We start from the raw sequence: 27,929 nt of genomic DNA, 5'->3' as shown, positions 1-27,929 counted from the left end.
AAAAAATGGAAAAATATTCGCACCACCTACCTACACGATGATCATTCCCAAGTGCTTATTACTACTCATCCACTCGACTCTCGAGGACGTCTATGTGAGTCTGTTCACGTTCAGGAGTATATCGCTTCTTGATTTGCTGTTTGGTCGCCTTGAGGATTCGGCGGCCAATCCTTTAGTTCCAAGTTAGGTCAAGTAAGCTTAGTTGCGCCTGACGAGCGCGGTTTAACCTTTGTTTTGTTTCACTGGCCCTGCCGGTGATGTTTGGTTCTAGTCTATCTCTCTCCTTTGTTTGTTTTGCCCAGTCTCGCGTGCCTTTCTGGCTACCTACCAGTCTCAGGTGGCTTTCATGTTTTGCCCATGTTAGTTTGTCACGTTTGTTTTGTTTAATTATTATTCCTTGTTATTGCTGCATTCTTGTGTTTTCCCCTGCTTGTTTTATTAAATCTTGCATCGCACCGTCCCTGCGAGTGTTCACCCGTCATTGTCCTAGCCAGTCATGACAATATTATTTTAATGTGTTGTGTGTGCAGTTAACTTGATGTAGAACAATGCTATTTATCATTCTATCCATAACTAAATACTGTCCTTGAACAGTGCAATGGGCATGTCAGATAAACAATCTTATGGCAAAGTTGAAGAAAATGTTGAATTGGATGTACTGTTTTGCAGGGGATAAAGAAGAGGCAGGCAAGCAGGTAGTACCCTCATAGTTTTAAACAAGATGTTGCATTCAAGGTCTAATTAAGTGAAATTAGAAGTATGATATAGTTTTAGGTCCTAGAGCTAAAAGAACAGCAGACTAGAAATCAGATGGGAATTCATTATAATATTCAGCTGAATTGTCTTCATTGCATCAGCAGAGAAAAACAACTGGAAAAGGCATGTTTGGGAATGCACAGAATATGTGTTCAACAAGACTCCTGGTGTCCACCTGGAAGGACATTTCAAAAAGAGTTACCCAGTTAACATGTCCATGTGGGGCCTGTATGGGTAGCTCAATTGGGAACCAGATGTTTTGTCCTCAGGTTCCATGTTGGTTCCACATATGGATGCTTACCATGGTCAGTGATGGGACCAAGAGGGGTTGAAAAGGGGTTCCATCTGGGCCCTAGATGGGAGCCATGAAAGATTAAGGTGGGCTGTAATGATTGGGTCCATTGGGGAAGCCCAAATGAGTCCAAATAAAAACATATGTACAAACCCACTCTGATCCCATGCCCACCTAGAACCCTCCTAGCTCATGTTCCACCCATGTGAGCCACACATGAGCATGTTGGCTGGGTAATATCTGAACACAGGCTAATTTAAAGACAATCTGGGTGTTTGGGATAGTTATAATGCAGTAATAATCTGTTGGAACCTGAATGTGATGAATTTGCCATAACAAGCACTTATACTAAAAACTGCAATGTTATTAATTCAATACTGTAATAAAACTGTTCTGTATATCTTTTTTCTAACCACTAAAGCTCCTCAGATACTGGTTGTTTTGGTAATGTCAATAACTACTTAACTGGCCAGTCAGCAAATAGACCAACTTTTAACCAATTTTCAAGCCAACACCAACTTTCCAAGCCATTTATCATGCAGCAGGCAAGCTTTTTGAGAATATGGGTTAACCCCTGAGCCACAGTGATCAGGTGTTTACAGTGTGAGTTCTCTGAGAAGATGATCCCACTGTTCTTAATAAAAAAAAAGAAGCTGCACTGCTAAAGGTAAAGAACGTATATACACATTTACACACTGTTTTCAATGTCTTTACAAATAACTTGTGGAGAAATATTTTTGAACATTAAGATGTAATAACAATACATTTTATTTATAATGCACTCTATTTTTTAAACAATAAAATAAAAATCAACTAATCAAATTAGGAATCATATAGTAAAAATAAATGTTTAAAAAAGTTCACCCATGGTGCTGAGTTTTGTTCAAGGACCGGAGAGACAGTTTGAGTTTACAGAATGAAGGGGTCATGATAATGCTTGTGGCGTGATGAGTTCTTTTAGGTTGGGAGGGGAATTTCCATAAATGCACTGATGTGTTAGGAAAGAACCATTATACTCAATCCTACCAGAGACAGGAAGCCAGTGAAGTCTATAGAGAATAGGTGTGGATGCGATTTGGAGGAAATGATTGGCAATATTATATTACAGACATGTCATCAGAGTAACAATGAAATCAAACTTCATAGTGATTTATCAGATGTCAAAGGGGGAGCATGTTTAAGTTGAATAGAATAGAGCCAAAGACAGAACCCTGGGGCACTCCGCAGGTCACAGTGCACGTGACTGGGATCTCATGTTGCCAATAGAAACATACTTTGGACCCGTGAGTCCAATGGGGTGGTATAGCCAGTTTAGGAGTATGTCATGGTCAATAGTGTCAAATGGTGCAGACAGATCAAGAATAATCAGCACAGAAGGTAATTTGTGACCTTAACTTTCTGTTGTGACCTAAAGTTTCTGTAGTCTGAGTGGAGCACACATATTCTATGTCTATCTAACTAAATACAATAATTTCAGAACACCATGCTGTTTACTCATTTTGTTTCTCCTCCAGAATTGAATTGCCACTGTTTTTGCAAGTCTGCTGTTGCAACATTCACTTCTATTATTGTCTCAAGAAACACCAAGATGTACCACAAAGTTGTCTTCAGAAGATATCAAATGTGAGAATGTAGTTTCCATAAGCCCCAGTAGTCAGACAACATCCTCTCTCCACAGAATCACATCTTGCAGACCATCACAAAACAATACAAAAAAAAGTAAATCTCATCATGGCTCATCATTTTGGGAGGTGTTTCAATCAACAGAGTAATCTCCAGAGTGTAGTACTCCAGAGAGTAATTTTAAAACTATAGAGAAATCGTATCAATATTGGCTCAGAGTGTGGAAAGAGCTGTAGAGAAAGTGGTAACTCAAAATACACCAACATAATCACACAGGAGAGAAACATATCACTGCTCAGATTGAAGGAAGAGCTTTTAATTAACAGAGTAATCTCTTTAAACACTGGCACATTCACACTGAGAAACCATATTACTGCTCAGCATGTGAGAAGAATTGTAATTATTTTGAGAAGGACGTTAAGGAGGCCAATTGCAATTGCAATTTCTCCTCTTTGCATCATCTCTGAAGAGTGGCAACATGGGAGCCTCAAAACAACTCACAAATGACCTGAAAACAAAGATTGTTCAACTGCCAGTTTCCACTGTGAGGAACATAGCGAGGAAATGGAAGACCACAGGCACAGTTCTAGTTCAGGCAGGCATGGGAGAGTAATGCAGAAAAAGCCTTTTCTGCACACACGCCACAAACAGAGTCGCTTGAGGTATGCTAAGGCACATTTAGACAAGCCAGCTTCATCAAGGTGCTGTAGACCGATGACTAAAATTTAGGTTAGGACATAACAAGGGGCAGTATGCATGGTGGAAAAAGAACACAGCATTTCAAAACAACCACTTTCTACCCAAAGTAAAATTTGGTGGCGGTTCCATCATGCTGTGGGGCTGTGAGGCCAGTGCAGGTACTGGGAATCTTGTTAAAGTTGAGGGTTGCATGGATTCCAGTCAATATCAGCAGATTCTTGAGAACAATGTTTAAGAATCAGTGACAAAGTTGAAGTTGCGCCAGGGTTGGATACTTTAGCAAGACAACGACCCTAAACACTGTTCAAAATCTACTAAGGCAGGAACAAGGAACAACGTTCTGGAATGGCCATCTCAGACCCCAGACCTGAATATTATTGAAAATCTGTGGTGTGATTTAAAGCGGGCTGTCCATGCTCGGAAGCCAGACAACCTGACTGAACTGGAGATGTTTTGTAAAGAAGAATGGTCCAAAATACCTTCAACCAGAATCCAGACTATCATTGGAAGCTATAAGAAGCATTTAAAGGCTTTTATTTCTGCAAAAGGAGGATCTACTAAACATTGATGTAGTTTTTCTGTTGGGGTGCCCAAATTTATGCACCTGACTAATATCGTTGAAATATTTATTGCACAATTTTTGTAAATTCTAAAAAAACTTCTCAAATATCACTGTGTTCATCTGCTATATGATATATTTAACTGAAATTGCTGATCCAAACAACCAGTGATTTATAAAGGAAAATCGTCCAAATTATCAGGGGTGCCCAAACCTTTTCATACCACTGTGCACATGATCACGCACAAGACTGGAACTAACATGGAGGCGTGGCTACAAGACAAGAAAGGCAGAGGCATGTTCTGTTTTTGAGCATTACCAGTGCTTTGCATCAACTCTCTGTATGTACTGACACTGACAATTGACAAGAGAATTCTTAACCTGTCTAGATGCTGTAAAGACTTAGGTATATATAGTGTAAAGTGTCCATTTATTGAAACAGCTAGCAGTATGTGCAAAAATCATGTTCGGTATATGACAAGTCCATATTTCCAACAGTACATAAATAGTAAATTTCTTTCAAACTAAACTAGACCTACTTTATGGTTTTATACAAAACTAGAGAAAGTGCATTTTCAATTTTACTTTAAAAAAAAGAACATGGATATTGTTTTCATTCTTTCCCAAGCTCAATTTATTCACCCTTAATAAAAAGGCTGCCTGCAAGAACCTGCTATTTTTTTCCAACCATGTTTCACTAGTGACAGGGTTTACATAATGAAAACTGGAAAGGTTTAATATTATTTATTTTTGGTTTTAATGTATTTTTTAACATTTGATTTTTAGATGTTAAATACATTAGTAAAGCTGACATTTTAAAATCAACTAAATAAAAATGCATTAACAAATAACTTGAAAAGGTGTGGTAAATGTGGTACACAAACAAAGCAAAGAACACATTTTCATCAAGTTCTTCATAATACATGCTGTTGAGGATCCAGGATTGACATAAAACTCAAGGCAGCACCCTTCCACCAATGTTTAGCTTTTACAGTTTTTTTTTTAACAGGATGTTTTTTGACTGTCTGTATGGGGCCAGCGCTGCTTTCTGTCAACACAAACTGTGCTTTACAGTTGAAAGCCATCAATTGTGTAAAAACTTTGCCAAAACACGGAATTCCACGTAGTTTGCTTATCCCAATGATGTGCACATGTAATGAACTGATCATGCTCAACCACCTCTAAACATGCTGAGCAGTTTCACTCCAAGGCAACAAGGGTGTACACGAGTTGTCCACATCAGTCAAGGTCATTCACCCAAAAGTCCACATGGCACTTTTTTTAAAAAACAACATTAACACTACATCATGTGAAAAAAGAAATCATGTGTGTCCATATATTTACAGTTTCAAAGATTTAAATATACATTGCCCTATTCACAGTTCTGGTTTGACCATCATAAATATTTAAGCTATTTTACTTTCCTCTTAATGCATTTGTGTGTCTTCCAATTTAAATGTTGAAAATTCTTCCCACACTCTCACCGGTGAAATGGGTTCACTCTTGTGTGAATGCACTGGAGAATTTGGAGATTCTTTCATCTGAAACTCTTCCCAGACATCTGAGCAGGGATGCAGTTTCTCTTCTGTGTGAATTATCTGGTGTTTTTTGAGGGTACTACTCTTCCTAAAATTCATCCCACACTCAGAACAGTAATACGGTTTCTCTCCAGTGTGAATGCGTTGATGTGTTTTGAGAGTACTACTCTTTCTAAAATTCATCCCGCAGTCTGAGCACTGATAAGGTTTCTCTCCAGTGTGAATGCGCTGGTGTTTTTTGAGGGTACTACCCTTTCTAAAACTCACCCCACAGTCTAAACAGTGATACGGTTTCTCTCCTGTGTGAATTCGCTGATGTTTTTTGAGGGTACTACTTTTTCTAAAACTCATCCCACACTCAGTGCAGTAATATGGTTTCTCTCCAGTGTGAATGCGCTGGTGTGTCTCAAGAGTACCACTCTTTCTAAAACTCATCCCACATGCTAAACACTGATAAGGTTTCTCTCCTGTGTGAATGAGCTGGTGTTTTTTGAGGGTACTACCCTTTCTAAAACTCACCCCACAGTCTAAACAGTGATGGGGTTTTTCTCCTGTGTGTATGCGCTGGTGTTTTTTGAGGGTACTACCCTTTCTAAAACTCTTCCCACACTCTGAGCACTGATATGGTTTCTCTCCTGTGTGAATTTGCTGATGTGTTTCAAGTGCACTCTGTTGATTAAAACTTTTCCCACAGTCTGAGCAGTAGTGAGGTTCCTTTCCTGTTTGAACACACTGGTGTCTTTTGAGGGTACCACTCTCTCTAAAACCTGTTCCACACTCTGAGCAGTGATACAGTTTTTCTCCTGTGTGAATGCGCTGGTGTGATTGGAGAGAACTCTGCTGATTAAAGCTTATCCCGCACTCTGAACAGTGATACGGTTTCTCTCCTGTGTGAATGCGCTGGTGCCTTTGGAGATCACTCTGTTGATTAAAGCTCTTTCCACAGTCTGAGCAGTGATACGGTTTCTCCCCTGTGTGAATGCGCTGGTGTTTTTTAAGAGAACTCCGTTGATTAAAGCTCTTTCCACAGTCTGAGCAGTGATATGGTTTCTCTCCCGTGTGAATTCGCTGGTGTCTTCGGAGATCACTCTGTTGATTAAAACTTTTCCCACACTCTGAGCATTGATAGGGTTTCCCTCCGGTGTGAATGCCCTGGTGTTTTTCAAGACTACTTTGTCCACTCTTTGGGCAGGGATATGTTTTCTCTCCTCTGTGAATGCGCTGGTGTGTTTGGAGAGAACTTTGTTGATTAAAACTCTTCCCACAGTCTGAGCAATGATACGGTTTCTCTCCTGTGTGAATGCGCTGGTGTCTACTGAGGGTACCACTCTCTCTAAAACTCTTACCACACTCTGAGCAGTGATACGGTTTCTCTCCTGTGTGAATGCGCTGGTGTTTCTGGAGATTACTCTGACGATTAAAACTCTTCCCACACTCAGAGCAATAATGCGGTTTTTCTCCTGTGTGAATGCACTGGTGTTTTTTGAGATTGCCACTGTCTCTAAAACTCATCTGACACTGGGAGCAGTGATACGGTTTTTCTCCTGTGTGAATGAGCTGGTGTGTTTTGAGGGTGCCACTCTTTCTAAAACTCATTCCACACTCTGAACAGCAATACGGTTTCTCTCCTGTGTGAATGCGCTGGTGTATTTGAAGAGCACTCCGCTTTATAAAACTCTTCCCACAGTCTGAGCAGTGATGATGCATCTCTTTTCCTGTATTGTCTGGGGTTTGTTCTTTTGGAGAGTAAATTTTCGAAACTACATCCTCACATTTGATCTCTTCCGCCGACAGCATTGTGAGATCCCTTTCTGTGGTGTTTTTGGTGGTATTTAACAGGTAGACAAAATAGAGAACCCATGAGCAGCAAAAGACTTGATCATTCTGTATAAGAGAAACAAAGACAATGAAATTCAATTAAATTCACCAACACAGTGACATATTAATAAAGTAAAACAGGAGAAAATCAGAAACTGTCTATTAAAAAAAAAAAAAATTTAAATGTGGAAACAATTATTGGAATTATTTATTATCACATACATGCAATACACTTCACTGACAAACCGCTCACAAAATGTGCCACCATTCTAGCCTTTGAGTGTCAAACTGTAAACAGTTTGGTACATGTGGCAAACAATGAACCTCAAGCATTACAGTTTCCTTTTCTCAGAAGCAAAATCCATGTTAAGTAAAATGGCCATCAGTAGTAAATGTTTAAAAACTTTGAATGTGTAGAACAAATTAGTATATAATCAATAATTTAACATTAAACTGAAGTGTTTATGACATTACTGTAGGATTACAATACCTAATCCAATTATTCATTGATCTATGATACTAAATTAAATATGACCAAAACATAAGAACAACAAGAATTTGTTTTTATTATAATTGATGTGATGAACTGATGTCTGATATTAATTGATATGATGAACACACACAGAGACCAATTGTGTACATTTATGTTAAAATATAATAATAGTTTAATACTGGAATATATGTTTTCCACATTCAGATACAAATATACCACTGATTACCATATTATTTTATCCAGCATTATCATAAATAAAATGCTACTACATGAGACTACATTCTCCAAATTAGCCACTGGGTTTAGGCTTGAAAGGCTTTCTAAAGTAGGTGGATTTCATTTATAATTTGGGGGATGTAAACAAAGAGCAGATTTGTTACAAAAACTGACACACAAAATCAGTTATGTAACAGCTTTTAGGGTTTTGAATTTGTCTAACACCCGTTTTTTTTTAACATAGGTTTTACTTTTGAAAAAGATACAACAGGATGTGCGTTCATGGTTTGTCATGTACCAATCTCTCTTCACCCTACGATATTCGTACTATGCCTAGATAAACAGACATCCTATGACATTTTAAAAAGAAAGGCGCTGCTAGGCTACACCAGTGTTTTCCCATATACATTTAAAAGAGACATTTAAAGAGAGTACGACGTGAGAAAGATGCACAAGTAGCCACTGTTAGCACGTATCTAGCATTTAATGTTATAAATAAATGCATAAACCTAAATAATTATGTATGTCACAAATCAGCTCACAAACTTTGTTGTGCTTATGCTGGTATAGTTTAGATATTTTATGCTTAAATACATAATTATTTCAATAAATTACATTTGTGTGTAACAATATGACTTACTATACAATAGCGCAGTAGTGTGGTAGTGGTCTTTTATCTGTTCCCAACATTAGAAAATCGAAATTCTCCCCACCAAAACGCGTATTAAAAAAGGATAACACTCCTCCGCCCATTTCTGTGACAGTGAGTTGTAAACAGAGTGGAAACAGCGTGTAAAGGTGTAGCTAGAGGAATGGGTTACCTTCAGCAGAGCAGCTCCTGTTCCTCTGGAAGAACATCGCGGACTGGGCTCTTCTTCGCTTTATCGTCTTTGGAGAACCACATTTGTAGAACTAGCGCCCCCACCCGGACTGCAGGACTTGCACTGGAACCACTTGATCACTGTGGCTCAGGAGGCTTTTAATCCCACCAAATTTTGGCAAACCCTGCCTCTGCGTCAAACATGGCTAGAAGTAGCAGTGTTACCATAGCAACCAGCATACACTCTATAGCAGTTAGAAACAGAAGATCTAACAGAAGAGTTTTATCCCAGTTCAGCTCAGCGGGACATTTTTACACTTTACTCCTCCCAGTTCAAACTCATCAGTCACACCTAAAATGGCATTTAATTGCTATGTTATATATCGGCAGCCATTGGTTTACTTGTTTTGATTTTTACAACAAAAAAAAAAACAGTAATTAAAACAGAACGTATGTTGTTTTGTTGCTGGTAATAAGCATGTCTGCTTTCACTGCTGGTGTCATTGCATATGCGTGGAGGCATAAATAGTTGCAAAAAGTATATTTATGTTTATATAGGAGTATAATTGTACAGTCAGTTGGTTGACATGAAAAGAATGATGTAAAGTATGTGTAAAGCATTCACAATACAGATTGCTGTCTATTATTTCTATTTAAATCATTCACCCCAGAAGCTCTCTATCTAAATACTTCCCTTAAAATAATAGATTCAGTCATATTTGAAAATTTCTATTTCTTTACAATTGTTTTTACAAACCCTCAGCATTCATAAACAGCTCCTGTTATGTTGCTTATCTTGTAAATACATACACAAGTATTATGCTATGTTAAACAAAACGTTCTGTTCAGGCTCAAAACACAATAGAGGTGTAATTCTCACGAATTCCAGCAAATGGTTTTTATGCCAGCTAATTAACTAACAATAAAGTAATACATTTACCAAAAAATTATACTGTAGCATATTTAAGCTTTATAGTGAACAAAATAAATCAATTACTGAAACTCATTTCTATTCCTTTGTGTACTTTATTCCTAAATCATAACTGCAGAAGTAATGTTATTGAATTGTTTTAAAAAGCAGTTTTTAAACTTGTTTTAAAAACTTGTATCCACTGTTTAGATGAAAACATGGAGACAGCAACTCAAGGAATAATAAACATACTTTTCATTACTATATTACATAGTCTAGCAGTCAAACAAAGGCTGGTGAGTGTTACAGATTCTTCTTACTGAGTGATATTTTTTTCTATTACCTTTTACTACATTTATTACAATAAATACAGGCAGTACACTACAATACTGCCTGTATACTGGAAAAACATAGGATGATATACGTGATTAAAAAAAACATAATACATAACGCAAAATTCTGTTAATAGCTACATCTGGTAATAGCTACATCTTAAATGTAAACACTTTTGATTAGCTTATATGTCCTAACAGTAACCTTTGGCATATATGTAACTGATATAAATACTACTGTGATTTACATTTTATTTGAAAATAGTGAAATTGTCTTAGGGTTGTTTATCTTTATATGCCACAACAAGCTAACAACAATGCACATAATTTAACCACACTTTTGTTAATATTATTTGTAGCAGTGCTAGCTTAAAAAACATGATGTGATGACCAATACCTAATCAAGCACCAAATACCTAACAAGGAACATACTAAGACTTTATGACTTTCAAAGCTGCAGGTAACACTGCTAACTCGCTAACAGGTAATGACTGATGGGAGCTCATTACAGAGAAATGCTGAACAGTAAAAACTCATTATGAACTGAATTCCAACTATTTACATGTTTATAATTTTAGCATCAAGATGCTGATATTTTAGTGGGCAACATACTGTATAAGTATTTTTTATGTCCTGGCACCAAAGTGGTGAAACGCATTTCCCCTGGGTGTCCAAATGAGTTGCCCACTGTCTTCAAATGCTAGGTAAAGACCTGTCTTTTGCAAGAGTGCAAGGTGGATCCAAAGAGTAAACATATTAAGTTGTGATCCCCTTTTGCTCATCAAACACATCTTTAATAATACCCTTTAATATTAAGAGCAGTAAAATCATGTATAGCACAGGTCCATGTTTTAAACAGTACATAAAGTAATTATATCATAGTAAACTAGTAGATTTGTGTGTATTTGTGATTTTACATTTCATTACTTTTCAGATCTTTTTGGTTAATATTGGGTAATTTTATTTATTACATGATACAGTAAAACATTTTCAAATCAACTGTATAACAATTATTTGAAAAATAATACACTTAGTACAAAAAGTAAAATTTAACATAAAAACATTTTTATACAAGCATGCTGTTGAGAAACTGGGTTGAGGCAGCTAATCATTAAACATAATTTATTTTTAACAATTTATACTTTATCAAGTGTCTGACTTTACATTTTCAGATATTACAATACACATTGCATTTCTGATTTAACCATCACCTTAAGGTTATAAATTTTTACCTCACTCTTAATTCATTTGTGTCTTCAAATTTGAATGTCAGATGTTCCTCTCCTGTGTGAATGGACTGGTGTTTTTTAAAGTTACCACTGTCTCTAAAACTCATCCCACACTCAGTGATACGGTTTCTCTCCAGTGTGAATGCGCTGGTGTTTTTTGAGGGTACCACTCTCTTTAAAGCTTTTCCCACAATCTGAGCAGTGATGCATTTTTTCTCCTGGAGAAAGGTGCTGACGTTTTTTGAGAGAACTCTGCCTAGTTAATCTCTGTCCACGCTTTGAGGAGGAATATGTTTTCTGTCCTCTGTGAAAACACTGGTGTGTGTTGAGAGAACTTGCTGATTAAAACTCTTTCCACAGTCTCAACAGTGATGTGGTTATTCAACTGTATGAATGCACTGGTGGGTTTGAAGAGCATTCTGTTTCTTAAAACTCTTCTTGCAGTCTGAGCTGTGGTAAGACATCATTTTTCTCTGACTGTTTTGGATTTGTTTTTGTGAAAAACATTAACAAACAAAATATTTTTTCTTATTACTGGAGAAATACATTTTCACCTTTTTTGAGGACAACACTGTGAGATCTGTCTTCATGGTGTTTCCTGAAATGATTGTAGAAGAAAACTTTAGGGTAAAATAGGAAATTGAGACATTAGGAGAGGCAAAAAAAGAGATTGTTCCATTCTGGAAAAGAGAAAAAAAAGTGGACCATAGTGATGAAATACTTAAATAGTCAAGTGGAGAAACTCTTGTCTTGTGACCAACTTTGTAGAAAAAAAGTTAAGTTTACCCATCCCACCTTATAGGTGCCCTTACATTTAAAACTGTATTTATCTTGAGAGTTCAGAGTTCAGTACATAGAATTGACAAACTATGAACATTATCAACATAATAATATTATAATAATAATAATATAATAATAATATAATTAAAACAATTATAAATAATAATAATGTTAATAATAATGTAATTATAGTATTAAGATATGATAAGATAATCCTTTATTAGTCCCGCAGTGGGGAAATTCTCAGTGCCACAGCAGAAAGGGACAGACACTTAGTTACAAAAATGTAGATAAATAATTTACACTATATACACAATATAAATAAGAATTTAAAAAGCAATAACAATATTATTTACAGCAAATGACTCTTAATTGCACACGGGGGATATTGCACATTACTAGTCATTATTGGTAATAGTAGCAGAATATTATTAGTAATATTACGGATAAATGTCAGATATGTACTTTGTGACATACACATTCATGTAAAATTGGGATTTTGTCTTTGCACCAGTTCAACCAAATGTAAGTAATGTAATTTATTAAACAAATTGATAAATGATGGAACAAGCATAATTGAAAAAAAGGTGGTTTTGTTTTGTTCGTCTAAAAAAAAAATAATCCAGTAACAGGAATGAACATTGTTTTTGGGTTTGTCTCTTCAACATAATCTACAATTCTTGAATTTGCTCTTGCTCTTGTCTTCTTCTCTACCCTTGATTATGTTGCCTAAACACACATGTGCATCACATTAAAGTTGTTAAAATGTACTGTTCCATTATCTCTGACCTGATTAGCAGAATTTCATACTGCAATGCAATCACATATATTCCTTAATTTCTAAATACAATCTTACATTTGGTTGTTGAACAACTATAGTTGCAAAATTCAAAGTTGGAAACTTTCCATGGGAATTAATTATAATAACCTAGAAATTTGCAAATGTAGGATTAGCCATTAACAGGGACCTTTTATGTAGTTTAATTCCTCCCCTGAACTGGTCATTCCTCCATCACATGCACAGATAATTTCTATAATCAGCCACAAAACTGCATCCTGATCCCACACACTACATCCAGTCCAGTTTGAATCAGAATACTGGGCTCAATATATTTGAACTAGGGCATTACATCATTACAAGTTCTTGGTTGTGCATCAACAGATTGCATAATTTCAACTGTAAAACTGTAAAAAACTGTGAATAATATTACATTGACTAATATTCACATTAATAAATCAATAGACCAGAGGACGTTACTTACTCCTGTTACTGGCACTCATAAAAAGAGTAACAGGACCGGATTTTTAGCATATAATGAGCAAAAACATAATTTTTAAATATAAAATATAAAAATAAACATATATCATTCATATGGCTTCAGCTCACCATTTTTATGCAAACTGTGTTCGTTGTATGTTTTGAGAGATTTTAAATAAATATTTATTACAGATATTACAGTACGCTGGAATACAGAGATGCCAGTCCTTCAAACTGATAAAGGTGTTTGACTTGAAGTTTTCTTGCCATTACATATATTTTTAGAACTCAATATTACTGTAAATATTAGTAGTGCAGTAGTGTATTCGTGGTGTGTTTAGCTGTTTTAAATGTTTTAAAAAAACTGTCTTCACAACGAGAGCATGTATCCCCTCGTTTCTGTAAGAGTGTAAACAGGGTGTAGATGTGCGGTTACCTCCAGCAGAGCAGCTCCTGTTCCTCTATAATAACACTGCGGACTGGGACCTTCTTCGCCTTAATTGTCTTTGGAGAACCACAGTTGTAGAACTAACGCCCCCACCCGGACTGCAGGAGGACTCACACTGGAACCACATGCTCACTGTGGCTCAGGCATACAAGACATACAAGCACATACAACTAGTGTAAACAGATTGTTGTGTAAACTGTACACCCTGTACATCTGCACTCCTGGACACTATTGACACTTTACTTAAATACCAATATATGCACATGCTTATTCAGTATTTTCATTTATCTGCTAATACCTGCTCCTTTTGCACATTATTTATTCTTTATTGTTTATTAATGCACTTTATCTTTCATCTCTGGTTGGTTCAAATGCATACTTTTTACATTTATTTATTGTTATTATTATTGTATTACTATGCTGTATTGTGTCATTGCGACTGGCTGCTAAATTTCCTTCGAGATTATTAAAGTATCTACCTATCTTTTAACTTCAAGACATGTAATTGTCAACTTCCTGTGTAGTGATAACTCATTACTCACTACTCCCTACACAATTAGCAATTCCCATCAAACTGAGCACATTCACTACTATTCACTACCTAAGCTGCCTTTTTTATGAGTTAATAAGTTTTTAAATGGTCATTAACCCCTTAAAGCCAATCATATTAAAGCATTTTAAACATTGAGACCTCAACTATTTAACTAATGACATTAATATATAAATATTAACAATAATATAAAGTAAATTAAGTAAATAAAAAGTTACATGGAATCTGTACCCTAGTAGATTATTCATGTACTGCATCCACAAAAACAAAAAAGTGTTTTTGTTTACACCCTGATCCAAACCTGTGCTGAATCAATGTTTAAACACTTCAAGTCCAAATTTAATTCTGTACAGCATCTCTGTGACAGTAGCAGCAATGCATTTTTATATGGTGTACCTAAGCTACAGTCAGAGTGGATGATGGACTGAGAGCTGAGCAGTGAAGGACAGTATAGCTCTAAGAGACACTGATCTACTCACTAGAATAAATGTTCACACATTATTATTTCTACATTATTTGTAGAAATAATGTACATTTACTTTGTACATTTACTTTTATTCACACTTGTATAAGCAACAGGGAAAAACCTGTTTAATCAGGGAAAATTGTTTCTGTGTTTATTGTTTTCTTTCTCAGCCAGAGAGGAATGCCTTTTGTATAAAATGATTTCATTCAAACTTTATTTGAAAGCTAAAGGAATTGAAAAGATACATGATAAAAACATGGTAATATTACGGAAAATGTCAGATATGTACTTTGTGACATACACATTCATGTAAAATTGGGATTTTGTCTTTGCACCAGTTCAACCAAATGTAAGTAATGTAATTTATTAAACAAATTGATAAATAATGGAACAAGCATAATTGAAAAAAGGTGGTTTTGTTTTGTTTTGTTTGTTTTACAAACAGGAATGACTCTTCAACATAATCTGCAATTCTTGAATTTGCTCTTGCTCTTGTCTTCTTGCTCTTTGTACATTTACTTTTATTCACACTTGTACAAGCAACAGGGAAAAACCTGTTTAATCAGGGAAAATTTCTCAAACATAACAATTAATAAAACATAAAGATAATGCTAAGACAATACTAAGACAGAAACATGCATCAGTAACTTTCTTAATATAACAGAAGGAAAAAGCAGGAAAACATAGAAACACAACAGGAACACAAATGCTAATAAATTCAATAGCAAAACAAAAATATTGGCAACATTTCAAAATGTTTTGTTCTGTTGTGTATCTGTATTCTACGTAGACCGGTTTAATGCACTAATAGTGTTACACCATGGGCCCGAAGAATGATATTTTATTCCAAACTTACAAAATCTATATGGAGCAATGACAATTTAATTTAAAATAGCAAAACTACCCATTCAGATAAATAAAAGCAGTAAAACATGCATTAACATGCATTTTTTAACATTTCTACATTCTGTTAATATACACAGTTTAAATGAAGACATTACTGACGCATGCATGTGATGTTCTAATAAAAGTGGGCATATATGTATTTTACGTCTTGCATAAATACTAGTTAACATATATATCAAACTTTGGGTGTTTTCACACATGCACATTTTTGTCCAGTTAAAATGGATTTTGGTTTATTTTCCCTTGGTGTGATTCATTTGGAAAGCTGTGAAGTGTAGTCTGGTCCCAAATGAACTTGTGGTGTTTGAAGTAAAATTGTTATCTGACCTCAATCCGACCCAACTATCAAGTGTACTCCACAGGTTTAGGGTAAACCTCTCCCAGATAAATACCCAGATAATTACTACAGCTATGAACAGATTCCACCTCTGCCGCAAAATCCACGTTCAACTGCTCATATATCTGCACTAGTCCGGTCCAGAGGAGCATCATTTGAATGACCATTATGTGCATTGTGTCTACATTGCATGATTAATGGACCAATAGAAATGCTCCAAAATGACTTTGAATAAAATCTTTTTACAATGACTTCCATTGAACGTTAAGAAAGATTTGCTCCCTCTGCAAAGTTGCAATTTCTTAAATACAGAGTTTCTAAAAACAAGACATAATACTGGTCAACTGCAGCAAACAACGCTAATTACCCAACTGACAATGACAGAGGGGATTTCATTACAAAGAAAAAATTGAAATATCAATGAAGAAGCTAAATTTCTATAATAATATATGGTAATGTTAAGAGTAATACACTTATGTATGTCACAGATCCAGATTTTGAATAGTTAGCTAGGTAGACAGATTGAATTCCTTTTTAACTAGACCTACTCAAAAATGTTATATTTAAAAATAGGAAAACATGCATGGTTCCTTTTTACAACTTGGTCTCAATATTATACTGTAGAATGTTATGATCCCAAATATATTTCATATTTGAACATCTAGACGACTGTCTAGTCTGTGAACTGTCTCACAACTCCCACAATCCATAATGTCTGTTTCAGAATTGTTCTGGAGAACATGCTTGTCCTTATCTTTGATTATACTCAAGCTCCTTCACCACTATTTAGTACTATTCATTCAATGCAGTTTGCTGAATTTCACTTCAATGTGTGATTTAACATCTTTCAACTGTCTGAAAAAACTTTTCTTGTATTTTTACTCTCTGTAGATCCGCCACAGCCAACGTCACTTTCTGCTCTTTCAAAATCTTGTATTATATCAACAATGAATCATGTGAAATATTGTCTAAAATCATATATCAGTGTTCATTCATTTACATTTCCAGACATTGCAATATACATTGCTTTATACACATTCCTGATTTAACCATCATAACATAAGGTAAATTAAGTTTGCTCCTCACTCTTAATTTATTTGTGTCTTCACATTTGAAAGTGGGCAGTTCCTCCCACACTTTCAGTGATACTGTTTATTTACTGTGTGAATAAGCTGATGTCGTCTGAGGGACCCACTGTCTCTAAAATTCATTCCACACTCAGAGCAGTGATATGGTCTCTCTCCAGTGTGAATACGGTGGTGTTTTTTGAGGGTACCACTATCTCTAAAACTCATTCCACACTCTGAGCAGTAATACGGTTTCTCTCCAGTGTGAATACGCTGGTGTTTTTTGAAGTTACCACTGTCTCTAAAACTCATCCCACACTCAGAGCAATGATAAGGTTTCTCTCCAGTGTGAATGCGCTGGTGTTGTTTGAGGTTACCACTCTCTCGAAAACTCATTCCACACTCTGAACAGTAATACGGTTTCTCTCCTGTGTGAATGTGCTGGTGTTTTTGAAGAGCACCCTGCTGATTAAAACTCTTCCCACAGTCTGAGCAGTGATATGGTTTCTCTCCCGTGTGAATGCGTTGGTGTGTTCTGAGGGTATCACTCTTTCTAAAACTTATTCCACACTCTGAGCAGTGATGTGGTTTCTCTCCAGTGTGAATGCGCTGGTGTGTTTGAAGAGCACCCTGTTGATTAAAACTCTTCCCACACTCTGAGCAATAATATGGTTTCTCTCCAGTGTGAATACGCTGGTGTGTTTTGAGGTTACCTTTTTCTCTAAAACTCTTTCCACACTCTGAGCATTGATACGGTTTCTCTCCTGAGTGAACACGCTGGTGTTTTTTGAGGGTACCACTCTCTTTAAAGCTCTTCCCACACTCTGAGCAGTGATGTGTTTTTTCTCCTGGAGAGAGAGGCTGATGCTTATTGAGAGAACTCTGTCCAGTTAATCTCTGTTCACTCTTTGAGGTGGGATCTGTTTTCTGTTCTCCATCAAAGCACTGGTGTGTCTGGAGAGAACTTTTTTTATTAAAACTCTTTCCACATTCCAAGCAGTGATAAGGTTTCTCTCCTGTGTGAATGCACTGGTGGGCTTGAAGAGCACTCAGTTTGATAAAACTCTTCTCGCAGTCTGAGCAGTTATATGGTTTTTCTCCTGTGTGAATACGTTGATGGGTTTGAAGAGCACTCGGTTTCATAAAACTCTTCTCGCAGTCTGAGCAGTGATACGGTTTCTCTCCAGTGTGAATGCGTTGGTGGGTTTGTAGAGCACTCGGTTTCATAAAACTCTTCTCGCAGTCTGAGCAGTGATATGGTTTCTCTCCTGTGTGAATGCGTTGGTGGGTTTGAAGAGCACTCTGTTTCATAAAACTTTTCCCACAGTCTGAGCAATGGTGAGACATCTTGTTTCCAGTATTGTTTTGGCTTTGTTCTTATGGAAAATATTAATAGAAAAGATATTTGTACTGGAGCTTTGTGCTGGAACTACATTCTACATTATAAACTACATTATATTTTATCTGATGACCAAATGTGAGATCTTTCTGTGTTGCATTACTTAGGGTGTTTGTAAATGTTTATTTTTAAAAGATATGAGAAAAAGGTGAGAGATCATTCCATGAAAACCATTCCAAGAAAAGGTCATTCCATTCTGAAAAAGAAAAAAACAAACAAACATCAATTTTAAAAGTGCACAAACATAGTGACATACAGAAAAAGAAACTCAAATTTTATAGAAATAAGTGAGGGAATTATTTGTTGCTCCCAAGATTAACATATAGCCAGCCAACTAGATAAAGCCTTTGAACTGAGGTACAACTTGGTTAGAATAATAACCCTGGGTGTAGATGTTTTGGTTGTACTGACTGTTGAAAACATGAACAGCAAAAAAAAGGAAAGTCACCATAGGTTTAGCACCTCCGCTTGTTGGTTGCAGTATGATGAGTAGCTCTGCCTGTCCCCCTGTTTCAATTACTAAACAGCCCCTTTCCCCCTTCTCTATACATTCTTTCCATCTCCACATTAACAGATACTCAGTATAAAGTTCTTTCCGGTATGTCTGATGTTAGCATTTAATGAATGGCCAATGAAATCAATCCAATTAGTAACAAAATACATCAACTCCACTTTAAGTGCTGAAACACTACACTTACAGGACAAGCTGGCTATCTGGGGAAAAATCCATCTGGTCCTTACAGGCTGCTCTGTAAGATCAATGAAGCCTTTAGCATTTTCAGCCTCACTTGTATATTCTTCCAAAGTAGCAGCTGCAGTTAGCCTCCAAAGGCTTTAACTAATACATTTCCTGAGTGTAACTAAAAAAAGCCAAGACTTTTACATTTACAAATATGCTATTCAGTTTTTCAGAGTGACAAAGTGCTCAATGTTCAAAGCATGTGTTTATAGATCTTGAATTGGAGATACTTTTGAACCATGAGCCTGCCAGAAATGAGTATCCAATAACCCTGCCTTTGTATTTACAGAAAAATAGCAGATGTCAATCTCCACTTCAGACTTAGTTTGCAGTTGTCAGAGCTATACCCTTTTATTTACAGAGGGATGTAACAAAGTACAGGGTATATAGCTCCTAGTGCTAATGCCGCACTGAACAAACCCTATGTGAGTATGTGAGCTGCAAAACAAAAATCCAGATGGACAGTTTATTCTTGTGTGAGATTTCAACCATACAAATCTCAAATCATCGCTCCCTAAATTCCACCAGCATCTGGTCCTTACAGGCTGCCCTGTAAGGTGCCCTTGGGGAGTGGTGGCTCAGCAGTTAGAGCTCTGGGCTATTAATGACAGGGTTGCGGATTTGATACCCAGGCTCTGCAAGCTGCCACTTTTAGGCCCCTAAGCAAGGCCCTTCACTCTCCCTGCTCCCCAGGTGCTGCAGCAATGGCTACCCACCGCTCCGGGCACGTGTGCTCACTGTCACTTTGTGTGTTTCGCTGCACAGATGGGTTAAACTCAGAAGACGAATTCCATCCGTGTCCAAAAGTAATGGTGAAGATGGTAGTCTGGTCTTGTAAGCATGTGGACCAACCAGGGGGGCCAACATGCTGGATCTTATTAATACAAACTTCCCCAGCACATACAGGGGCAAGCCCCGACCACACTACAGATGCTTATACCACATCTGTGTGATGCTCATTCCAGCATATAGGCCACTCATCAAACATGCCAAATCGGACCAGAAGCAAGTGAAAACCTGCTCTTCTGTACTGTTTTCAGTTCACTGCTGTTCGCGTTGCTGACTCATGACTGTATTGCAAAGTACATGACCTGGGTATCCACTTTACAGAGAACCTCACCTTGTCCCTCAACACCAGCTCCATAGTCAAGAGAGCTCAGCAGTGCCTCAACTTCCTAAGGAGACTGAGGACACCCCCCCCCCCCCACCATGTCTATAGAGGGACTGTGGACACCACCCTGAGCAGCTGCATTGCTGTCTGATTTGGGGATTGCAATGTCCCTCACCGTAAGACCCTACAGCGAATAGTGAGGACACCCGAGATCATCAAGGTCTCCCCCCCTCCATTGTGGACATTTATACCACAAGCTGCATCCGCAAAGCCACCAGCACTTTGGATGACCCCTCCCACAGGCTCTTTTCACTGTTGCAGTTTGGTAGAAGGTACTGGAGCATCTGAACCATCAGTACCAAACTCTCCAACAGCTTCTACCCCCAAGCTGTGACATTTCTTAACACACATGCACAGAACTGAGACCCCCGCACACCTCATGCACACATTCTTCATACGCACTTCAAACACATAACTGCTGTGTTCACATATATTGCACTGCTGCACTGTTCGTCTGTTTACTGTGTTTAATGTCTGTTGTATTTATTGTATTGTGCCTGTTCCACATTGCACCTTATTTCTAGAGGAACATAATGGATCATAGTGCTCCACTTCATACTTGTACTCTTGCGCACTCTTGACTTAAGAATTTGCAAACAATACACAACTTCTAGAACCTGACTACGGAATTGCTAAACAATGCAACACCTGTGGAGAAGAACATGAAAATTACAAATTCAATAAAAGCTTTTAATAGATATTAGTCCTTTATGATGTGCTCTGTAAAGAGGTGGGTTTTTAGTTCACGTTTGAAGATGTCAAGTGATAACAGTTTTTGGGGGTTTGGCTTATTTTACACCTTAGTTTTACTTGTGTACGTTTTGGACACAACAGTGTACCAGTTTGTCACTTCAAACATACCAACCTCTCATTATTTAACTATGCTAAGATAAATACAGTTTCTTGGACACCTTTGAGAGGAAGGTGCTGCTAGACTACTCCAGTGTTTTCCACATACCCAGCTAACATGCCCATGTGGGGCCTGTATGGGTAGTCCAACTGAGAACCATGCATGGACACCCACCAGGGTCAGTGACAGGGCCAGGAAGGGTTAAGCATGGACCCCCAGTGGATTGCACACTGCACAAGGGGCCGAGACGGGATTCATGTGAGATTAGGTTGAACTGTAATAATGGGGCCCATTTGGGCAGTGGTGGCTCAGCGGTTAGAGCACCGGGTTATCGCTTGGCAAGCTGCCACTGTTGGGCCCTTGAGCAAGGCCCTTTACCCTCTCTGCTCCCCGGGCGCTGGAGTTGGCTGCCCACCGCTCTGGGTGTGTGTGTGTACTCACTGCCCCTAACACATGTGTGTGTGTGAGTGTGTGTTCACTACCAGATGGGTTAAATGCGGAGGACAAATACGTGCACCTTTACCTTTTTACCTTTAATGTTAAATAAATGTATGTGCCTTAATAATTCCATCTGCATGATTTGGCAGCTCTTAAGTTAAAACAGATCCCTATTTCAATCAATTGTTTCTTGTCATTACGTTGTCATTACATCTGTAACAGTACAACCCAGCACTACTGTAGAGATTAGTAGTGCAGTAGAAGTGTTTACCTGTTCTAAATCTCAAATAAATAAATAAATAAATAGCAAAAAAAATCTAGACCCTCTTCCTCCCAATCTTGTCTTCAAAAAGAGAGCATTTCTCCACCAATGCTGTCAATAGTTTTATCAGCGCATTACAGTGTAGAAGAGCTGTTTACCTTCAGCAGAGCACCTCCTGTTCCTCTACAACACTGCGGAATGTGTTATTCTTCTTCTCCGTTTTATTGCCTTTAGAGAATAACAGTTGTAGATCTAGCGCCCCCAGTTGGCCTGTAGAAGCACCCACGCAAAAACCTCCGGAACGTTTAATCCCACCCGTATTCCGGAGAACCCCACCTACCCGTTGATTGGCCGGTTGAGAAGTCATTCGCGTTACAGTAGCAGTCAGCATCACAGAAACTACAACTGTTAGAAACAGAAGGTCGATCGCCACTGTTGCCTTTCGTTTGCTCATCAGGGGACGTTTTTGTTCACCTTTTGTTTCATTGCAGGGTTTCAGAAAAGCTGCAACAACACCAGTTTTAAACATGACACGTTAACACTTTTTACACCTAAAAACGTTTGAAGTTCCACTGGCTCTTTTTTTTAACTAATTAAAATTTGTTGTTATTGGAGCATATTTTAACAGTTTGTAAAGCAATGTATAATTGATGTTTGTTTATCTGTTGGATCTACTTTCTTGTTTCTTTTTTTACCAAATGCCACAGAATAACTAAAAATAAATTTCCTTGCTGAAAATTAGGATTATATCATTTTTAGGCACTGCAATATCTATTGATTAAAATATATGACACAGAACCAGTGGTGTTCATAACAGATGGAGTAGATAAATAATTATTTTTGTTTTTGTTGCATGTTTCACCTTTTGATAATTATTTGTTATTTGCATTATTTAATTATGAATGGACCCATTGAAATGGTACAATATGACTTTCTGAATATTCCAGTTGACCTAAAGATTTTTAATTTCCTTCTAAATTCTAATTTTTAAGACAATATGTTATACAAATTCTAAAAAGGTAATCACCACATATTGGGATACAATTTAACATCATCATGTTCTTTGGACATTTTAAAATGTATGTGGGGAGATTAAACTCTAATCTGAAAGAAACCTTAGAGGAGTACAGGGAAAGGGCCATCTTACTACTGCCAAGACTGTGGAAGGAGTTTCAATCATCAGAGTGGTCTTCAAGCACACCAGCGTTCATGGGTGGATAAAGGGAAAGAGTTGTGTTGATTTTGTGTTTTGTTAATCTTGACTAATGCACATTTAATAACATTAAACAATACAACAGTACAAAAAGATTCAAATTGAAAACAGTGTACATAAACCAAATTCTTTTCATACTCAACTAAACCTTATCCATCTCCCTACGCTCTTAACGTTCACACAAAAAGAGTATTTAGTATTTAGAGTAAAAGTATTTTTTATTATTTTATGTGTTTTTTTATTTTTGTTGGTTGGTAGGTCAACCCAGGCACTCCTTTTTGACCCAGCATGTAAATGGCAATATAAATGCAAGGGGAAAATCTATTCTACAAGTTTAATATCCACAGATGATTATGCAACCATTCTCATCTATATCTCCCTTAGAGCTCAGGTCAAGCCCAAAAAATCAAGACCCGACCCTACCCGAGCCCATGCCCGTTCTGTCCAAGCCTTCTGTTTTTGAGGCTTTTGTCTGTTTTTGAGGTTGTTTGGGGAAAATCAATCAATCAACCAACCAACCAACCAACAAAAAACATGAGAAAGGTACAAGTCAGTTCTGTCAATTGTGTCAATACGTTTGTGAGTTTGAAGATTACTTGATTAAAACTCTTCCCACACTCTGAGCAGTAATGTGGTTTCTCTCCAGTGTAAACGCACTGGTTTTGTTTGAGCTGACCACTCTCGCTAAAACTCTTTTCACAGTCTGAGCAGTGATACGGTTTCTCTCCAGTATGAGTGCGCTGGTGTGCTTGAAGACCACTCTGATGATTGAAACTCCTCCCACAGTCTTAGCAGTAGTAAGATGGCCATTTCCCTGTACTTAGACTTGATCTTGTGGAAACTTTATTCTTGTGGAAATACTGAAAAGAACATTTTGTGTGTTTGGAAATACATTTTGAGAGATATACCTCAACCTCAAAACAGTGTGACAACTGAACCTCAAACATCAATTAAATGCAGAAAATGGGCTCAGCACTTCAAATACTCATATCCAGATGCACCACCACTTAAATTTAGTTTACCACTTAAATAGTGCTGTTTACATTAATGTGGTATCGCACACAATATATCTGGAAACTTCAACACAGATTTTTTATGCAAGTTTATCAAGTTTGGCCCCAATTTCCTACTGTAACTCATTCTTTTTTCAGAGCCTAGTGCAGCATTAGGCATTTTATTTAGCAATGCAAACACAGAACACTGTGGACCAGGATATTGTTCCCCACTTTATTATCTTTGGGGAAACACTGCTGTAGAACTAATATCTCCTGCGCTACACATGGCTAGATGTTGGAGTGAGCAGGCCCTAATTTTCCAGTTCAGATCAGAGGGACATTTTAACACTCTTCAGACAAAAAAATGTCTGGAGTATAAAGTGTTAATCAGCTTCACTGGCTCTTATGGAAAACTTTAATTATTTCAAAATATATGATTATTTTAATGTCTTTAAGGTGTCATTCTGATACTCGTATCTGTTCGTAGAGCAACCTCTAAATGCCTGTTATTTTTTTTCTACCAAATGGCACCAAATAATGGTTTCCTTGCTGTAAATTCCACAGCACTGAAGGTGGGGGTGCCATTGTTAGATTTTTAACTAGTGATTTATGGAATTGTGATTTAGTAATACCCTTCAAAGTAACATTAACCTGAACTTGCAGGCTAATTCACAAGACCCATTACAGTAATTATTAAGTATTTTGTTACTGTTATTACAACATTTTCTCTGGGAGCTTCAGTGTCTTCACTTTTCCTCACTGAATTCTTCCCTTAAAGTAAAATAGATTCAGTCATACTTGAAAGATTACTTCAAATCCTACATGGGATTTTATAAATACACAAGTTTAAACCTTGAGGGTGTTAAATATAAATATAAGATTAATATATCAAAATAAACAGATAATTTAGAATGCTGCAAGTAAATACATTCATGTAAAAATGTTAGTACAACCCCTGAAAACCTTTGTATTTTATAATATATTTAAAAATCTGGACATTTGATTCACTATATTAAGAGGTGGTGGTAATATAACTAAACAATAAAACTGAGAAGAAATGTCTTTAAAAAATTTTGTACATTTGTGAAAGGTAATTAATGATAATCACATTGTTCTAAGTGGCCTGGTCTTGGTCCTGGTTATCTGGAAAACTTTAGTATTGCTCTGCTGGTGTTCTGACAGCAAGGGCTTCCTCCTTGCACACCTCTCATCAAAATCTAAGGTGTGTGGTTTCTTTTTTATGGTGTATCCTGCACTTTACCTTCAGCTGTGTCAAGAGCTACCTGTAGATCCTGTGATTACATTTTAGGATTGCTGGACAGTAAAACCTCTGATTTATATTTCTTTTTTTTTCCTTTGTAAACCATTGCCCTTGTCCTGGTTATGGAAACACTATCAAACAAAAGCAAACCAAACATCTAAGTTTTAAATAAGAGAGTCTCCTCTTAAATCCCTTCTGATGTTGTAATTATCTGCAGCTAATGTAGTGCACCTAAATGTAATTTTAGGCATATGAAGTCGTAATAAATGTGGGCGTGTTCTAACTTTCTAACTCCTGACAAGAAAATTGCATTTCATTACATTACTCTTAACGTTCACACAAAAAGAGTATTTAGTATTTAGAGTAAAAGTATTTTTTATTATTTTATGTGTTTTTTTATTTTTGTTGGTTGGTAGGTCAACCCAGGCACTCCTTTTTGACCCAGCATGTAAATGGCAATATAAATGCAAGGGGAAAATCTATTCTACAAGTTTAATATCCACAGATGATTATGCAACCATTCTCATCTATATCTCCCTTAGAGCTCAGGTCAAGCCCAAAAAATCAAGACCCGACCCTACCCGAGCCCATGCCCGTTCTGTCCAAGCCTTCTGTTTTTGAGGCTTTTGTCTGTTTTTGAGGTTGTTTGGGGAAAATCAATCAATCAACCAACCAACCAACCAACAAAAAACATGAGAAAGGTACAAGTCAGTTCTGTCAATTGTGTCAATACGTTTGTGAGTTTGAAGATTACTTGATTAAAACTCTTCCCACACTCTGAGCAGTAATGTGGTTTCTCTCCAGTGTAAACGCACTGGTTTTGTTTGAGCTGACCACTCTCGCTAAAACTCTTTTCACAGTCTGAGCAGTGATACGGTTTCTCTCCAGTATGAGTGCGCTGGTGTGCTTGAAGACCACTCTGATGATTGAAACTCCTCCCACAGTCTTAGCAGTAGTAAGATGGCCATTTCCCTGTACTTAGACTTGATCTTGTGGAAACTTTATTCTTGTGGAAATACTGAAAAGAACATTTTGTGTGTTTGGAAATACATTTTGAGAGATATACCTCAACCTCAAAACAGTGTGACAACTGAACCTCAAACATCAATTAAATGCAGAAAATGGGCTCAGCACTTCAAATACTCATATCCAGATGCACCACCACTTAAATTTAGTTTACCACTTAAATAGTGCTGTTTACATTAATGTGGTATCGCACACAATATATCTGGAAACTTCAACACAGATTTTTTATGCAAGTTTATCAAGTTTGGCCCCAATTTCCTACTGTAACTCATTCTTTTTTCAGAGCCTAGTGCAGCATTAGGCATTTTATTTAGCAATGCAAACACAGAACACTGTGGACCAGGATATTGTTCCCCACTTTATTATCTTTGGGGAAACACTGCTGTAGAACTAATATCTCCTGCGCTACACATGGCTAGATGTTGGAGTGAGCAGGCCCTAATTTTCCAGTTCAGATCAGAGGGACATTTTAACACTCTTCAGACAAAAAAATGTCTGGAGTATAAAGTGTTAATCAGCTTCACTGGCTCTTATGGAAAACTTTAATTATTTCAAAATATATGATTATTTTAATGTCTTTAAGGTGTCATTCTGATACTCGTATCTGTTCGTAGAGCAACCTCTAAATGCCTGTTATTTTTTTTCTACCAAATGGCACCAAATAATGGTTTCCTTGCTGTAAATTCCACAGCACTGAAGGTGGGGGTGCCATTGTTAGATTTTTAACTAGTGATTTATGGAATTGTGATTTAGTAATACCCTTCAAAGTAACATTAACCTGAACTTGCAGGCTAATTCACAAGACCCATTACAGTAATTATTAAGTATTTTGTTACTGTTATTACAACATTTTCTCTGGGAGCTTCAGTGTCTTCACTTTTCCTCACTGAATTCTTCCCTTAAAGTAAAATAGATTCAGTCATACTTGAAAGATTACTTCAAATCCTACATGGGATTTTATAAATACACAAGTTTAAACCTTGAGGGTGTTAAATATAAATATAAGATTAATATATCAAAATAAACAGATAATTTAGAATGCTGCAAGTAAATACATTCATGTAAAAATGTTAGTACAACCCCTGAAAACCTTTGTATTTTATAATATATTTAAAAATCTGGACATTTGATTCACTATATTAAGAGGTGGTGGTAATATAACTAAACAATAAAACTGAGAAGAAATGTCTTTAAAAAATTTTGTACATTTGTGAAAGGTAATTAATGATAATCACATTGTTCTAAGTGGCCTGGTCTTGGTCCTGGTTATCTGGAAAACTTTAGTATTGCTCTGCTGGTGTTCTGACAGCAAGGGCTTCCTCCTTGCACACCTCTCATCAAAATCTAAGGTGTGTGGTTTCTTTTTTATGGTGTATCCTGCACTTTACCTTCAGCTGTGTCAAGAGCTACCTGTAGATCCTGTGATTACATTTTAGGATTGCTGGACAGTAAAACCTCTGATTTATATTTCTTTTTTT

General features: G+C 36.9%; 1 protein-coding gene across 1 annotated transcript in view; it reads right to left on the bottom strand.

Moving 5' to 3' along the window:
* Nucleotides 1-22,180, bottom strand: part of LOC140549750 (uncharacterized) — a 34,073-nt gene extending 11,893 nt beyond the window's left edge. The window contains exons 1-5 of the mRNA XM_072673496.1: nucleotides 22,115-22,180; nucleotides 17,171-18,692; nucleotides 8,816-8,873; nucleotides 5,364-7,351; nucleotides 109-170 (exon numbers count right to left, since the gene is read on the bottom strand). Coding sequence (XP_072529597.1) covers nucleotides 109-170; nucleotides 5,364-7,351; nucleotides 8,816-8,873; nucleotides 17,171-18,444 — 3,382 coding nt within the window. The 5' untranslated portion in view covers nucleotides 18,445-18,692; nucleotides 22,115-22,180. The remainder of the gene's footprint in view (nucleotides 1-108; nucleotides 171-5,363; nucleotides 7,352-8,815; nucleotides 8,874-17,170; nucleotides 18,693-22,114) is intronic.
* Between the last annotated feature and the right edge of the window lie 5,749 nt (nucleotides 22,181-27,929).

The sequence above is a fragment of the Salminus brasiliensis genome, chromosome 2 (assembly GCF_030463535.1).
Source record: "Salminus brasiliensis chromosome 2, fSalBra1.hap2, whole genome shotgun sequence".
Taxonomy (NCBI): domain Eukaryota; kingdom Metazoa; phylum Chordata; class Actinopteri; order Characiformes; family Bryconidae; genus Salminus; species Salminus brasiliensis.
This window is presented reverse-complemented; position numbering and strand designations above follow the sequence as displayed.